This window comes from Mirounga leonina, unplaced genomic scaffold (genome assembly GCF_011800145.1).
Source record: "Mirounga leonina isolate KUSES-001 unplaced genomic scaffold, KU_Mleo_1.0 Mir_96, whole genome shotgun sequence".
In the NCBI taxonomy this organism is placed as follows: domain Eukaryota; kingdom Metazoa; phylum Chordata; class Mammalia; order Carnivora; family Phocidae; genus Mirounga; species Mirounga leonina.
Window position 1 is genome coordinate 7,669,930 of NW_023270871.1, and position 16,849 is coordinate 7,686,778.

The following is a 16,849-nucleotide window of genomic DNA, read 5'->3' on the forward strand; positions in this document are numbered from 1 at the left end:
ACTTTTTGGAACCATGGGATAATGTTTGGTAATGAAGAGTGAATGAGGCTTTTTCTTTACCTTAATGTGAAGACATTTGGTCATTAGTACTTCTCACAGCATGGACACTTGGACTGGTCGGGAGTAGTCCTGAAGGGGATGGGGATAATTTTGTGCCAGAGGGACATGCTGAAAGGCATTACTGCACAGTAGTAAAGCGTATGGAGACAACCAACCAGATTCAGTTCCTGGCTTTACCACTTACTAGCTTATGTTGGATGAGTTACTTAATTCTGTCTGTTTCTTTATCCGTAATATGGGGGTGGTGATAGCACCTCCCTCATAGGCGTGTTATAAAGATTGCATGGCTTTATATACTTAAGTGCTTAGAACAAAGTGACAAATAGTAAACACTCAATCATTAGAAACAAGGGGCGCCTGGGTGGCTCAGTCGTTGAGCGTCTGCCTTCGGCCCAGGGTCTTGGGATCGAGCCTTGCATCAGGCTCCTTGCTCAGCAGGGAGCCTGCTTCTCCTCTCCCTCTCCCTGCCACTCCCCCTGCTTGTGCACTCTCTCTGTCAAATAAATAAATAAAATCTTTAAAAATAATAATAATAATTAGAAACAAAACTGCATTGCCTGCCCCATAGTAGGTATCCAGGTGTCAATATTAAGTGTTTGTAAAATGTGCCCATTGTCCATTTACTGCCCCTCAGCTTCAAATTCATCCTTAATTGCTAGTTCTGTGGAAGTAACATGAGCCCTTTAAATATCTTCCCTTCACCAGCTGGCCTGATGTTAAGCTCCGTCATGGAGGACACTGGAACGCATTGCAGCGAGAAGGGGTTCTCCTTCCAGGCTGCAGGTGCTCCTCCCCGGGGGGCTCATGCCGGCCCCACTCCCGCCGGGCTGCAGCTTCTCTGGCCCCCACTCCGGTAGCTCAGGACAGCTAGCAGCACCCGCCCAGGCAGTTTGGTGGCAGAATGTCTCCAGCGGGACACCTCCCCGTGAAGAACTTGCCCCCTGCACACTGGAGGGCAGACCAAGGGATTTCTTGGCCTTTCGGTGAGCCGCGGCTGTGCCCTCTCCAACACGGTCTGAATCTCAGCTGGGCAGGGAAGGGGGACAGGATCTCTTCCCTTGAAAACTCCACTTCAGCTCTACGAATATCAGCCCTACCCATCCCTATACTCTTTAGAGTTCTGTTTACCTCCTTCTAGCCTATGTCTTGTTATAGTTAATAATTTGATATATTAAACTTACCCTGTTCAAATTTTTTATCAGGTTTCTGTCTCTTAATAAGACTCTCGCTGATAATGAATGAATAAATGGAACTTCAATATTCCAAACTATTCCCAGAAGTTTGTATGTTGCCTATAAGATGAATGATCCAAATTTTTAAAAATGACTGTGTGTTAAATAGCTATACTCTTATCTATGATGAATTAAATGGAGGGGCACCTGGGTGGCTCAGTTGGTTAAGCATCTGCCTTGGGCTTGGGTCATGTTTCCAGGGTCCTGGGATTGAGTCCCTCATTGGGCTCCCTGCTCAGCTGGAAGTCTGCTTCTCCCTCTCCCTCTGCTGCTCCCCCTGCTTGTGCTCTCTCTCTCTCTCCTTCTCAAATGAATAAATAAAAATCTTTAACTGTTGAATCACAGACCTGTACCTCTGAAACAAATAATACATTATATATTAAAAAAAAGAAGACAATAGTAGGAAGGGAAAAATGAAGGGGGGGAATCAGAGGGGGAGACGAACCTTGAGAGACTATGGACTCTGAGAAACAAACTGAGGGTTCTAGAGGGGAGGGGGTGGGGGGAGGGGTTAGCCTGGTGATGGGTATTAAAGAGGGCACGTATTGAATGGAGCACTGAGTGTTATACGCAAACAATGAATCATGGAACACTACATCAAAAACTAATGATGTAATGTGATTAACATAACAATAAAATAAAATGTAAAAAAAATAAATGAAGAAAATAGTAGGTAATGTGTAGATAATTTTCCTTTTTATGTTTTCAAAAATCTGTGTGAATGTGTGTGGGTTCATATTTGCAAATGCATAGAGAGAGTTCTGGAAGGATACAGAGAACCCAGAGGGGTTATTATCTCTGGATAGAGGAGAGGGATGAAAGGAATGGAGAAGGGGGACTTTCACATTTTTTATTCTATATTTTCTATTTTAAAAATTTACACTGAGTATTTGTTACTTTTATAATTTTTATAATTTTAGGAATTAAATTCTTTGATTTTTGTGACTTTTCATAATTTTAATTTAAAAAGTTGGTGATAGAACCTGGTGAGAGGAAAGGGAAGGAAACAGACTATTATTTTTTTTTAAATATTTTATTTACTTATTTGACAGAGCACACAAGCAAGGGGAGGAGCAGAGGGAGAGGGAGAAGCAGACTCCCCACTGAATGGGGAGCCTGATGTGGGGCTTGATCCCAGGACCCTGGGATCATGACCTGAGCCAAAGGCAGACACTTAACCTACTGAGCCACCCAGGCGCCCTGGAAACTATTATTGAGCACGTCCTCTATGCCAAACACTTTCCTTATGTTATTTCATTTAATCATGAAAATAACTAGGTAAGAGAGGCATTATTATTCCTGTTTTACTATTAAGAAAATGGGCTCAGAGCGATTAAGTAATTTCTTAAGTTCATGTATTTAGAATTTTGACTGGGCTTTTTGGAGTCCAAAGTGACTCTTCCCAGTCTTGCCAGTGTTTCTCAAACTGGGTTTCATAGGAGGGGGCCTCTGGGTGTGTTCTCAGGGTTCACGAGCTCTACAGACAATTCCTAAATCTTAGTATGTCATCTCAATCATAATCTTTAAATAGACATGTTCTGGATCTTCTGGAAGACCATCTTAAAAGAGTATTTTCAGGACATTTAAATTTTGCTTGTTATGCTAGTGTTGTTATCAAGTGAGACCCTACCTTAATTGTCCTAGGTCAGTCAGAAAAGAACAGACTGGAATTTCATAACACATCCATGCTAAGGGAGGACTCAGTTATATCATTGTGGTTCAAACAAAAAAGTCGTGGGGATAAAGCACTTCTCATTCTGAACACGGTAGTATATGCACATAAAACTCAAAATTTTCATCTTAAGAATCAGTGCTATATTCATGTTTGGAATGATGATGTGAGTTTTGGCCAAACATTAACTATTAATTTAAATTAATATTATTATATTGACATATTCTTGGCTTTGTAGTTGTGTTTTTATGTAAAATTTAAATTTATTTGGGCGTTCATAACTGGTTTCATGTTTATATATCAAGTAACATAGTAAAATAATATAAAGGTCATCATTGAGAGTAAAAATGTTTTCCTTTAAAGGGGCCCATATACGACTCAGATTTGAGAAGACTGCTGTTATATCATTCTGCTTCTCCAGACATAGAAAGGCCATTTAAAAAACCCCTGGGGGCGCCTGGGTGGCTCAGTCAGTTGAACGGGTGACTCCTTGCTTTGGCTCAGGTCATGATCCCGGGGTCCTGGGATTGAGCCCCAGTCGGGGCTCCCTGCTCAGCGGGGATTCTGCTTCTCCCTCTGCCTACCCCCTGCTCGTTCTCTCTCTCTCAAATAAATAAATAAAATCTTAAAAAAAAAAAAAAGATGCCAGCAGCAAGTCCCTAGCAAGAGTCTGTGTAAGGAGGAGCCATCCTACTCTGAGAAAATAGGTTGTCAGAAGTCCGTTTGGGTTCTGAAGCAAAATCCGCCAGCTTGCATCTGCCGGACACAAGCGGAGCCTTAGTCTCCATGTACAGAGTAAAAACGCCAGGCCCACAAAGCCCCAGACTGCGGCTTTGAATCATCTGGCTCAGGGCCACTGAGGATGGATGATAGACATTTTTATGGACTCAGCATTGAGTTCTGGGAGCCAGCAGCCACGTCAGCAGCTAGAGAGCTTGCCCTCCTACCTTTGGGTGAAATCCAAGCCTTTTAATTACAGGTAAGTCAACTGCTTCCTGATTTATGCACAGCACTTAGGGAATGCCAATTACTGAGCCCTAACATTAAAATGGTCATTTACGGGGGCACCTGGGTGGCTCAGTCCTTAAGCGTCTGCCTTCAGCTCAGGCCATGATCCCAGGGTCCTGGGATCGAGCCCCGCATCGGGCTCCCTGCTCGGCGGGAAGCCTGCTTCTCCCTCTCCCACTCCCCCTGCTTGTGTTCCCTCTCTCGCTGCGTCTCTGTCAAATAAATAAATGGAATCTTTAAAAAATAAATAAATAAAATAAATAAAAATAAAATGGTCACCTGCAGCAACAGTAAGATAATGGAACGGGTGATGCCCGTAAGAACAAAATGTAGTTCAAAGTCTCCAGCGGGCACAGACCACTTCCCGGTGCCCAGCCCCAGCCTGTGACGACTGCCAAAGCTACCTGTCCCTCCTTCCCTGCCCTGCTCAGTTTGCCCCCGTCCCTGCCTCCCTCCCCGTCCCAGGCCGGAATCCCGTAGAGCCTCCCACAGGGCACGCGGGACACAGAGGTAGTCCGCGGAAGTCTTTTCTGGAAAGCAGCTGGTTGCCCCGCTCGGTTCCACAGCTGCTCTCAGGCATTGCTTGTTTTTAAATGGCAGCGGACATTGTGATTTTCCGGTGGCCCAAACTGCTTTAGGGAAAAAAGCCCTGGGAACAACCCAGAAGGCCACCGCGGGGTCTCCTCGGCTCTCTCTCTTTCTTACCATCACCAACCGTTCCTTTTTCAAACCCCTCTGTGTTTGGCGGTCCCGCCCTCTCTGCCAGGACTGGGTCCCCCGCGAAGCTTGGCCCTGGGTCCTGGGTGCGGCGGGGGCACCCCGCACCTCCCCTGCCCCTCCGCCCGCCCTTCTCTGCCTCCCCTCCCGGAGGGGGGCTGCTGCGGGGACAGTTGGAAACAGGTCAGGAAGCGGAAGGGAGAAACATACACTTTTATTTCAAAGTTTTATGTGAAAAAAATAAAATTTGCACTGCCAAAACTAGGACTAAAGCCTTAGCAGGTAAACCTTTGAGAGACCGTGAAAGCGAATCCTAAAACTTCCATGGTGAATTCTTGTGGAAAAATTTTTACAGAAACATATAAGATGACACACTCCGTCTTTGTCTTGATAAGACAGATTGATAGAAGTGAAGAAGAGATCACCCAGGTTTTTTCCCGTGCTCATATAAAACCCAGTACACTGGTGCACTATACTGGGGCCCCTAAACAAATACCTGTAGGAACCAGGCAGTTAATAGGATGAGAGCCAACTTCAGAGGACAGAGGCTAGTCTGTTCCAGCCAGTTTTTGCCAGGGAACATGGAACCATTGTGGCCAGCTGTGATTTTTCAAGAGAAGCTTTAAAAAATCCAGTTTGTGGGGTGCCTGGGTGGCTCAGTTGGTTAAGCGACTGCCTTCGGCTCAGGTCATGATCCTGGAGTCCCGCATCGGGCTCCCTGCTCAGCAGGGAGTCTGCTTCTCCCTCTGACCCTCCCCCCTTTCATGTGCTCTCTCTCTCCTCTCATCCTCTCTCTCAAACAAATAAATAAAATCTTAAAAAAAAAAATCCAGTTTGTGTGTCTGTATGAGAATGTGTACATGAAATCTGTCAGTTTTTAAATGTTGGCTTAATGTTTTCTAAAGCAGACCAAATAAAACTTATATCTCACCTCTGTTCTGGATTTAGAGAATCTATTCAGAATAAAGGGGATAAGAGTCAAATCAGTCAAGTAATAAGTACTTATGTTTAGGTTTTCCTAAGTACAGTAGCAAACATTGCCTCTCGTCCAAATGCAGTTATAATCTCCATATATATGCTAGCAATTCACAAATTAAGTTCTCTTTGATATAATTTGTATGGTTTGATCTCCTCTATCCTGCATCCCTTTTTTTATAAAGACCCATTTATTTTTTAAATTTTATTTATTTATTGGAGAGAGAGACAGAGATAGCGAGAGAGAGAGCAGGAGCAGGGAGGAGAGAGGGTAGCAGGCTCCCCACTGAGCAGGGAGCCCGACGTGGGGCTCGATCCCAGGGCCCTGAGATCATGACCTGAGCTGAACACAGACGCTTAACCAATTGAGCCACCCAGGCGCCCCAAGACCCACTTATTTATTTTAGAGAGAGAGAGAGAGAAGGCAGTGGAAGGGGGCAGAGGGAGAGGGAGAGAAACAGATGCCCCGTTGAGCACAGAGCCCCAAGTGGGGCTCAATCCCATGACCGCAAGACCCCAAGATCATGACCTGAGCCAAAATCAAGAGTCAGAGGCTTAACCAACTGAGTCACCCAGCCGCCCCTCTCCTGCATCCCTTTTTCAATGTCAGATTGAAGTTTTGGTTTGCAGCATCCACAGGGCTGACTTTGTTGCTTACCACACCCCTAGCCCAGAAGGTCACGTCTGTCTTTCCTGTAGGAACATGCACACTTGTATCCAGTGTAGCAGGCTAGGGTGAGGGGGGAGACAGAGGAATAATAAGGGCTTTCTTCCAACTTCTACCTGGGGGTTTTCTAAGATACTGTTGTCAGAAAAGGAAACACAGCTTAAAGTTGCTGTATGGAAGGATCTCATCCTCCATGTGGCAAATTACTAATATGCCTGTTCAAATGAGGTTCCGTCCTTCTTGAAGATCAGGAACTTAAACCTACGCCGCTCTCTTGTAGATAATTGGAAATTCCTACCTGAAGAGATCGAACTTCCTGCCCCAAACTGCCACCAGCACCTCACTCCTTCCAGCTCCACCTTGGGAGGCAGCAGCCCGTCTTTCCACTGGAGGCTTAGAGAGCCAGCACCCCCACTCACCTTCTGAGGAGGGAAGGGCCACACAGGCAGCCAAGGCCACGAGAGCGAGTCCTGTCTGCTGCATTCCTGCCTGCCTCACCAGCCGGGGCTGCGCTGCAGCAGAGGCTGGAGGATCAGGAAATGAGGCTGGAGGTGGCCTTGGGAGCAGAGCATGTGGAGGAAAAGGAAGCAGGAAGCCCCGCCCCTGGAGGTGCTGGGGTACCCAGCTCATGTTTCTTTCCTTGAGACCAGGTTCTTTCTTAAGACCCAACCTGTCTGGTCTGGCAAGGTCAACAGTGTTAGACACCTGAGGGTCTGGCAACATCAGCAGGGATCTGGCAGTTGGTGAGGTCATTGTGAGTTGGGGGTGTGCATCAGAATCACTTGGGAACCATTAAAAAATAGTGATCTACTTGACTTCCTCCACAAACCTATACATCAGGATTTGGAGAGGGGGACCAGTCATTTGAATTATTTTGAAGCTCCATAGGTGATTCTGATGGACACCTCTATTGAGAACCACTGCCTAAAGGAATCAGAGTTTTTTTTTTTTTAAAGATTTTATTTATTTATTTGACAGAGAGAGAGACACAGCGAGAGAGCGAACACAAGCAGGGGGAGTGGGAGCGAACACTGAGCAGGGAGCTCGACGCGGGGCTCGATCCCAGGACCTGGAATCATGACCTGAGCCGAAGGCAGACGCTTAACGACTGAGCCACCCAGGCGCCCGAATCAGAGTTTTTTAAGTGGCTTGGTGAAACTAAGAGTTTCTGGTTTCGGGGACAAGGGTGACAAGTCATAAAAAAAACATTATCTGGTGGAAAGATATGGAAAAATTCAACCCCACTCTGGTCTTGGTTTACAGCCAAATTGTTTCCAGTGGAGCTGTTAGTCTATTTAGGAGGAAAGTAAGACAGGTAGAAAGGCTTCTTCCCTCTAGGCTTGCCTGGTAAAAATGAGAGGTCCAGAGTAGGTGTGAGCAGGCCTAAGGAGGTTCGGGTTCTAGTCCAGCTTTGCTGCGAATCAGCTTTGAGAATAAGACTATAGGTGGGTGAGGATAATTGGCTTCTAATCCCGCCTTTTTTACTAACTCGTTGCATAACTTCAGAGTTATGTACTTAACTTTTCTGTAAATAAGAAGTCAGGCTGGACAATGTCCAAAATCCTGCCATACTTCCTCTATAATTGCCCAGTTTCATGCAGTAGCGTTTGTCCATATGTGGCCCCTGGGCATTTGAAATGTGCTAGTCCAAATTCAGATGCACTGTGAGCACAAAATACACACCAAATTTCAAGGACTTAGTACAAAAAATATAAAATATTTCATAAATAATTTTCATATTGATTACATGCTGAAATGTAATTGGGTATAAATGTATTTGGATATATTGAGTTGAATAAAATACTATTAAAATTAACTTCACTTGTTTCTTTTTACTTTTTTCCTATAACTACTCAGAAAATTTTAAGTCACATATGTAGCTTATATTATATTTGCATTGGGCAGTTGCTTTGTAAGGTCAAGGGCTAGAGGTCAGAATTGTCCCTCCAGCTGTCAAGATGTACTTAAACAAGCTCCAATGTCACCATCAAGAACAACCATAAAAGAGGATGAAATCTTGCCATTTGCAATGACATGGATGGATCCAGAGGGTATAATGCTAAATGAAATAAATCAGTCAGAGAAAGACAAATACCATATGATTTCACTCATGTGTAGAATTTAAGAAATGAAACAAACAAAGAAAATAAGAGACAAACAAAAAAACCAGACTCTTAAAATATAGAGAACAAACTGGTGGTTACCAAAGGGGTGATGGGTAAGGAGATGGGTGAAATAGGTGATGGGGATTAAGAGCACACTTACCATGATGAGCACTGAGTAATGTACAGAATTCTTGAGAAACATTCTGTACACCTGAGACTAATATAACACTGAAGGTTAATTATACTTCAATTTAAAAAATAAATAAAATTTTTTGAAAAGAAAGAGAAGCAAATTAAAAAGAAAAAGGACTGGAGTTATAGTAAACTAGGAAAAGGGAGCTTTGGAGTACGTGGGTCTAGGCAAAGATGACGGCCTGAATGACCCAGTCCTGCCGAGCAGCAGTTCCAGACTCTGCCACCAAGCAAGGGGACCCTTCCACAGGTCTAGGTAATAGAGCACAGAGAACCTGCGGAGGTGACCTGCTTCTCCACAGTAGAAAAAAAGCCTCTGTTCAGATAAAATGAAGGGTGACTATTGGATAACCCAGAGAGATTTTTAATCCAACAGGAAGGCTGGGCTCCATTTTTAGTCCAACAGGAAGGCTGGGCTCCATTTTAATCTAACAGGAAGGCTGGGCTCAATGTACTTACCCTTGTGTTCTTATTTGCTTCTCTATTTGATGGGACAGTTTCCATTTCACCACGTGCCTGCTCTTCTGGTAGGGAATGTCACCAAGGGCCTGCCAGGAAGAAGGCATAGGGACAGAAATGCAAACACTTGGACAACACTGGGGCTCCTCCTTGAGTTGTCTCAGGGGGTTAGCATTTTCCCTCTCCTTCCCACTTCTTCCTGGGGGGGGCCACTGCAATGAGATGGTGGTATGGCAGAAAGGCATGAAATTACCACCATTATTAGAACGACAGCCTGGGGCAAGGCTGTTATGTCAGCCTGCTGTTAAAAGGCAAGCCTGACACCCACCAGCAGGAACCAATAAACCACTCGAAAACCTTATGCTGTACTGTTATGTAACGAGAATGAGAGGCATGCTGGGCAGACCAGTTTGGAGTGAGGGCAAATGGAAGGATGGAATTTTTGCCAAGCTACAGTTATGGGGTATGTATGTGTGTGACAGGATGTTCACTAGGCAGACACAGAACAGAATTAACTGGGAAGGAGCCTCAGAAGAGAGAGATCAGGGGCGCCTGGGTGGATCAGTCAGTTTAGCATCTGTCTTCGGCTCAGGCCACGATCCCAGGGTCCTGGGATCAAGTCCTGCTTTGGGCTCCCTGCTCACCCGGGAGTCTGCTTCTCCCTCTCCCCCTCCCCTTTGCCCCAGCGGGGAGTCTGCTTCTCCCTCTCCCCTCTGCCCGTCCCCTCTGCTCATGGTCTCCCTTTCTCATGCGATCTCTCTCTCTCTCTAATAAATAAATAAGATCTATTAAAAAAAAAGAGTGAGATCAGAACAACTTTGATTAATCAAATATTTTTATATGGGCTTGGAGCTTCTACAAAACCAAATGAGGAGAAGCCTGGGAAATGTATACCTTTAGGACCTAGGGGATAGTTAGAGGGTAGAGCCATAGAATGAAACAGTTTGAGGACAACCTAAAACTAAATATGGTTTTGTGTTTTCCATTGTGAAACATCCCTGGCTAAGGATGCCAGGATGCAAACTTTAAAAAAATTCTCTTTTAGGGCACCTGGGTGGCTCATTTGGTTAAGTGACTGCCTTTGGCTCAGGTCATGATCCTGGAGTCCTTGGATCAGGTCCCACATCAGGCTCCCTGCTGAACGAGGAGTCTGCTTCTCCCTCTGACCCTCTCCCCTCTCATGCTCTCTCTCTCTCAAATAAATAAATAAAATCTTAAAAAAAAAATTCTCTTATAAATTTTACCAGGAAAAAGCCAATCGTTTCACCTTAGAGAAAAGTAAAGTATAAACCTCAGACTTTCATAAAAATACTTGATACCATCCATGCTCTAGGTATAATGACCAGTGGATTAGGAGGATGAAGATTTCTAAACAGTAGCTTTCACAAAATAAAATTAAGCCAGTGAACTTCCCTTGAAGATATTTCTTGAAAATAAGTAGACAGATGGACTATTTTGAAAATGATGTCAGGGACACCTGGGTGGCTCAGCCAGTTAAGCGTCTGCCTTCAGCTCAGGTCATGATCCCAGGGTCCTGGGATGCAGCATTGCATCGGGTTCCCTGCTCAGTGGGGAGCCTGCTTCCCCCCCAGCCGCCTGTCGCTCCCCCGCTTATTTTCTCTCTCTCTCTGTCAAATAAATAAATAAAATCTTAAAAAAAAAAAAAAAAAAAAACTGGGCTCCAAGTATTTCATGGCAGGCTCTGAGTTACTATGTTTAGTAATTGTATGCTATCTTTTCTGACTACAGAATATTAGGTCCATTTTAGAAAATTTGGAGCTTGTAAAAAAGTATAAGGAAGAAAAATGTTTAGATACCCAGAAATAAGCTTTCTTATGTTGGTGCATATCCTTCCAGTTTTCCATGAAGATCTAGTCATTCACACATTGGATAAACTTTTACCAGGACTCTCCTATGTGCAAGATGTTGTGTTAGACAGATGGCAAAGGGGCCATGGTCCCTAGCACAGGGAGGACCAGATTATTTTTTTTATTATTTTTTTTAATATTTTATTTATTTGACAGAGAGAGAGAGAGCAAGAGAGGGGACACAAGCAGGGGGAGTGGGAGAGGGAGAAGCAGGCTTCCCGCGGAGCAGGGGCCCGATGTGGGGCTCGATCCCAGGACCCTGGGATCATGACCCGAGCCGAAGGCAGACGTCCAACGACTGAGCCACCCAGGCGCCCCAGGGAGGACTGGATTATTAAGCAAGCCATAACAATAGTCTTTTAAGTGCCAATACAGGCAAGTGCTTAGGGTACTCAGAGCAGGGATGTTTTACCCAGTCTGGAAATGAACCAGCTTGAAAAGATGCTTTTTCTTTCCTTTTTTTTTTTTTTAAGTAGGCTCCATGCCCAGGATGGAGCCCAGTGCAGGGCTTGAACTCATGACCCTGAGATCAAGACCTGAGCTGAGATCAAGAGTCAGACACTCAACCGACTGAACCACCCAGGCTTTTTAACTGTTGCATAGTTTAGTATTTCGTAATTCGGGGGTATTGTATTTTATTGAACCCACCTCTTAATACTGAACTTTTAGATTGTGGATTTTTTTCCCCACTATCATCAATAATTCCTCATTGGATCACTTCTATAATTCAAACCTTTATGCTGATTCTTAGAATAAATTTTGAAAAGCAGGACTGCATAGTTAAAGGCTATAGTTATTTGAAAGGCTTTTGATACATACTCAGGCGAGGCTGAAAATTTTACCTACATGTTTTTCTCCAGTACTTTGTACAGTTTTCCAGTGTCCTGCAATGATAGCTCTGATGATATAAAGCAAATTATGTGCTTTAAAATGGTTCTGGAGAGCACATGGCAGGGCGTTTCTGTCCTCTGGTCTCTCTCCCAAGTCAGGTTTTAAAGACTTTCTTGTGCAAGGCCTATGACCCCCTCAGTGCACCTCATGTAAATAGAAAAAGGTGTCCCTTTCTGGGTGGACCCATAGCGTGACAAGCAGAAGGTACTTGCAGAAACAAAAGCTCCTTTGCTCGGGGCACCTGGGTGCTCAGTCAATTAAGCATCTGCCTTTGGCTCAGGTCATGATTGGTTCAGGTCATGATCTCAGGGTCCTGGGATGGAGCCCCACATCAGGCTCCCTACTCGGTGGGGAGTCTGCTGCTCTCTCTCCTTCTGCCCCCCCACTTGTGCTCTCTCAAATAAATAAAATCTAAAAAAAAAAAAAAAAAAAAAGAAGCTCCTTTTCTCTATTAAAAAAGGGGGGAGGGTGTGCCCCTTCCTCTGGGAAAATGGAACTCGGGTGTATGACTTGGCAAGCAAACACGCAAACACCCTGTATTTTCACCCCCCAGTCCTTTCTCAGCAGGTTGCCTTCCACAGTGCACAAACTGAACAACTGTCCACAGCAACCCTGATTTTCCTGTTTCTTCTCTGATCTCGTTCCCCTTGCCTGGAACAAGCATCCTCTCCCATTCTCTCATCCCATCTAGAAAACTCCTCATTCTTTAAGGCACAGCTCCAATGTCACTCTGCATCTTCCTGCCCTCCTTGTTTGCCTTCTTACCTCTAGTCTTCAGGCTGCACCTTGAGAGCAGGAAAGTTCCAGTTAGCTTTGCCTCCCCCAAGTGCAGCCCAGGCCAGACACATAGAAGGTGTTTCACTCACGTTTGTGAAAGAATGCCTGTTTAATCACTGTTACTGTACTCAACACCTTATTTTTTTTTTTTTTAAAGATTTTTATTTATTTATTTGACAGAGAAAGACACAGCGAGAGAGGGAACACAAACGGGGAGTGGGAGAGGGAGAAGCAGACTCCCTGCCGAGCAGGGAGCCCGATGCGGGACTCGATCCCGGGACTCCAGGATCATGACCTGAGCCGAAGGCAGTCGCTTAACCAACTGAGCCACCCAGGCGCCCACAACACCTTATGTTTTTATAAACTTTTGTTCTGACTTAAAAAGAAAGTTCTTGGGGCCTGGGTGGCTCAGTTGTTAAGCGTCTGCCTTCGGCTCGGGTCATGATCCCAGGGTCCCGGGATCGAGCCCCACGTCCGGCTCCCTGCTTGGCAGGAAGCCTGCTTCTCCCTCTCCCACTCCCCCTGCTTGTGTTCCTTCTCTTGCTGTGTCTCTCTCTGTCAAATAAATAAATAAAATCTTCAAAAAAAAAAAGTTCTTTGTAAAATACTTACATCGATATAAAATATCATTTTTATTTATGTTAATAATTATATATGTAACAATCTATTATATGAAAATATAAAAATCATTCATAACCAAGTAGTCCATCAAATACGAACTCTTTAACATTTGGATGTATGTCCTTTTAGATATTTTTCATTTGTCTCTAAGTAGTATATTTTATTCTTAGAAAAATAAGAGTCATATAACACTTGCTATTTTGTGAGATTTATTTTTAGTTAACAGATCAGGGATAGTCTTCTATAGCCATACTTACAGATCTATAATTTTTTTTTCTTACAGTGGTTTAATAGTATTCAATCATGTGGTTTTGCTATAATTTATTTCCTTGATTTTCCCCAAATGCTGGCTATTTAGGTAATTTGGTTATGGTACCTTTCTAGTGTTTATTACTATTATGGAGATGCAATAATAATTGGTCCTATGTGCTTTGTTCATTCATCTCACTATTTTCTTAAATAAATTCTTAGAAATGGAACTTCTCAAAGGGTATGCTCATTTATTTTTTTAGATGTATTTATTTGAGTGAGAGAGCGAGAGAGTACAAGCGGGGGAGCAGCAGAGGGAGAGGGAGAAGCAGGCTTCCCGCCAAGCAAGAAGCCTGACGCGGGGCTCGATCCCAGGACCCTGGGACCATGACCTGAGCCGAAGGCAGCTGCTCAACCGACTGAGCTACCCAGGCACCCCGGGTATGCCCATTTAAATCACTTTTTAATATACATTGCCAAGTTATCTCACAGTATTGTAAGCATCTATGTGTGTGCCTCTCTCCTCCAGCAGAGTAGGGCTCAGTGAGGGCAGGACTTGTATTTTATTCATCATTCTATCCCAGTGCCTGGTTCAGTGCTCAACAAATACTAGAGGCTTAGTTTGTTGAACGAATAAGGAATTGGATTATTCAAATAAGCAGGCCTTCACTATATGGGCAAAATCTTGCCAGTGTGGCCACAGAAGTCTACAATTGGTACTTTTGTTCTTTTCTGAGTATCTTAGCCTAATTCATAATAATATTTTAAATGTTTGTTTCTCAGAAGGAATTGTTTTCTATGCCATATAGAAAACAAAAAAATTAGACATAGAGTTTTCCTTAAAGCATGGAGGATGATTAGTGATAAAAATATGTCATCAGAAGGTTTATAGGCTTGAAACTAGGACCAAGGGCAGTAAGTGAGTGTGTGTGTGTGTGTGTGTGTATGTGTGATATTTCAGAAATCTGTTTCCTTTAGAAACAAGATAGAGGGGCGCCTAGGTGGCTCAGTTGGTTAAGCGACTGCCTTCGGCTCAGGTCATGATCCTGGAGTCCCAGGATCGAGTCCCGCATCGGGCTCCCTGCTCGGCAGGGAGTCTGCTTCTCCCTCTGACCCTCCTCCCTCTCATGCTCTCCGTCTCTCATTCTCTCTGTCACAAATAAATAAATAAAATCTTTAAAAAAAAAAAAAGAAACAAGATAGAACATCTTCCAGCCGAGGTGGCTTCTAGGAGAGCCCAAGCCAGGCTGTGGTTTCATGATTTACACTCTGTAGTTAATTAAACATGCGATAGGGTGGGGCATCAGATATGCCAAAGTAAACAGGGAAGAAAAAAACGCAGGACTAATCAGTGGGAACAGAGTTTGAACCTAGAGCCAAAGTAGGGAATTTCCCTTGCACTGAATTGTCTTATTCCTGGTTAACATTTTAGTTTCCTTTTCAGACTTGAATGTATAACTTTTCTTTTTTAGCATTCATGCTTTCCAGATATATACATAATCCAAATTCATTCCAGTATCATTGTGATAACAACGATAAGTTTTACACTGAGTATACTGAGGCACAGAAGTTAGGTGACTTAACTAGATTAGTCAATAAATTGGGAATAGAGCAGAATAGAGCAGAATACTATCTCAATCTAATTAAAACAAAAAGAATTGCCCCACGAAAGTCTTAAAAAGGAGAGCAATGGTGGATAACTAGCCTTTCTGGATGTCAAAATATACTGTGTGTGTGTGTGTATATATATATATGTGTGTATATATATATATGTGTGTATATATATATATATATGTGTGTGTATATATATATATGTGTGTATATATATACACAGGACATATACATATATATGTATAATGCTTGTGAGAATTTAATATATAATAAAGTTAGCATTTTACATCAGGGAAAACTGTGGATTATTCAATGAATGTTCTGAAACAAGTGGTTAACCATGTGGAAGAAAATTAAGTTGAAGCTTTAAATTTCAGATGTATTAAGTATCTAATGTAAAGAATTAAAATATAAAAGTGTCCAAAGGAAATATTGCAGATTTTTTTTTTCAAGTTTTGGGGCAGGGGAGGACTTTATAAGCATAAAACAAGACTCAGAAACCAAAAAGAAAAGAATGAAAAATTTGAGTGTACAAAAAAGTGAAATTCCATAATGGAAAAATAAAACTCAATAAAAGACAAATGACAAAAGGTTGTGTGTGGGAGGGAGCGCCTGGCTGGCTCAGTCAGAAGAGCATGCAACTCTTGATCCCAGGGTCATGAGTTTGAGACCCACACTGGGTGTAGAGATTACTTAAATGAATAAATAAATAAAAATCTTAAAAAAAAAAACCCAGTGTGTGGGAAAGAGGACATTTGTACACATTTTCTTAATGCTTGACATTATTCAAAATTACTTAAACACCCATAAAAACAACAAAATGAGACATATTTTTCACCTGCGAAGCCTGGCAAAGAGTAAAGTGTTTCATATTACATGGTGTTAGCAAGTGTTGACTCATATGTAGGTAGTAGGAGTGTAAATTGGTGCAAAGTCTTAGGACATTAATTTGGCAATACATGTCAATTTAAAATGAAGATATCCTTTGACTTAAGAGTTTCACTACATATCTACACACAACACACAGATGCAGGCATGTGCTTGTATATACGTAGATTTCTGGAATGATGAAGCACAAGTTCTTATTAGCAGTTGCCCCTGTGAAGGGTAAAGGTCTGGGGTGGTAGACAAATCTCCTTTTCATTTTATATACTTTTTTATTGTTTGAATTTTTATTAAGTACATTAGTTTTCTATTGCTGAATAACAAATTAGCACCAACTTAGTGCTTAAAACATCTGTTTCTTTATTAGCTCGCAGTTTCCATGGGTCAGGGGTCAAGTGTGACCCAACTGGATCGTCTGGCCAGGATCTCACCAGGCTGCCATCAAAGTATCAGCCAGGGCCCCAGTCTCATCTGAGGCTTGGGCTCCTTTCCGAGCCCATGGGGTAGTTGGCATTCATTGCCTTGCAGTTGAACTCATGGTGGCTTCTTCTTCATGGTCAGCAGGAGAATCTCTGATCTCCAGATCCTCTTTTAAAGAGCTCACCTGACTAGATCAGGCCAATCCAGGATAATCGCATCTTTGATTAACTTTAAGTCAACTTTAAGGACTTCAATTACCTCTGCAAAATTCCTTCATCATTGCCACATTCTATTGGTTAGAAGCAACTCACAGGTCCCGCCTGCACTCAAGACAAGGGTATTGTACAGTGGTGTGGATACCAGGGAGCCCGAGTTCCCAGGCTCTTCTTAGAATTCTGCCTGGGGCGCCTGGGTGGCTCAGTTGGTTAAGTGGCTGCCTT

The 16,849-nt window shown here is 43.3% G+C and overlaps 1 protein-coding gene across 1 annotated transcript in view; it reads right to left on the minus strand.

Moving 5' to 3' along the window:
• The window catches only part of LOC118006391 (C-C motif chemokine 28-like), a 30,056-nt gene extending 22,793 nt beyond the window's left edge, over nucleotides 1-7,263 (minus strand). Inside the window, exon 1 of the mRNA XM_034999013.1 lies at nucleotides 6,751-7,263. Coding sequence (XP_034854904.1) covers nucleotides 6,751-7,084 — 334 coding nt within the window. The 5' untranslated portion in view covers nucleotides 7,085-7,263. The remainder of the gene's footprint in view (nucleotides 1-6,750) is intronic.
• Between the last annotated feature and the right edge of the window lie 9,586 nt (nucleotides 7,264-16,849).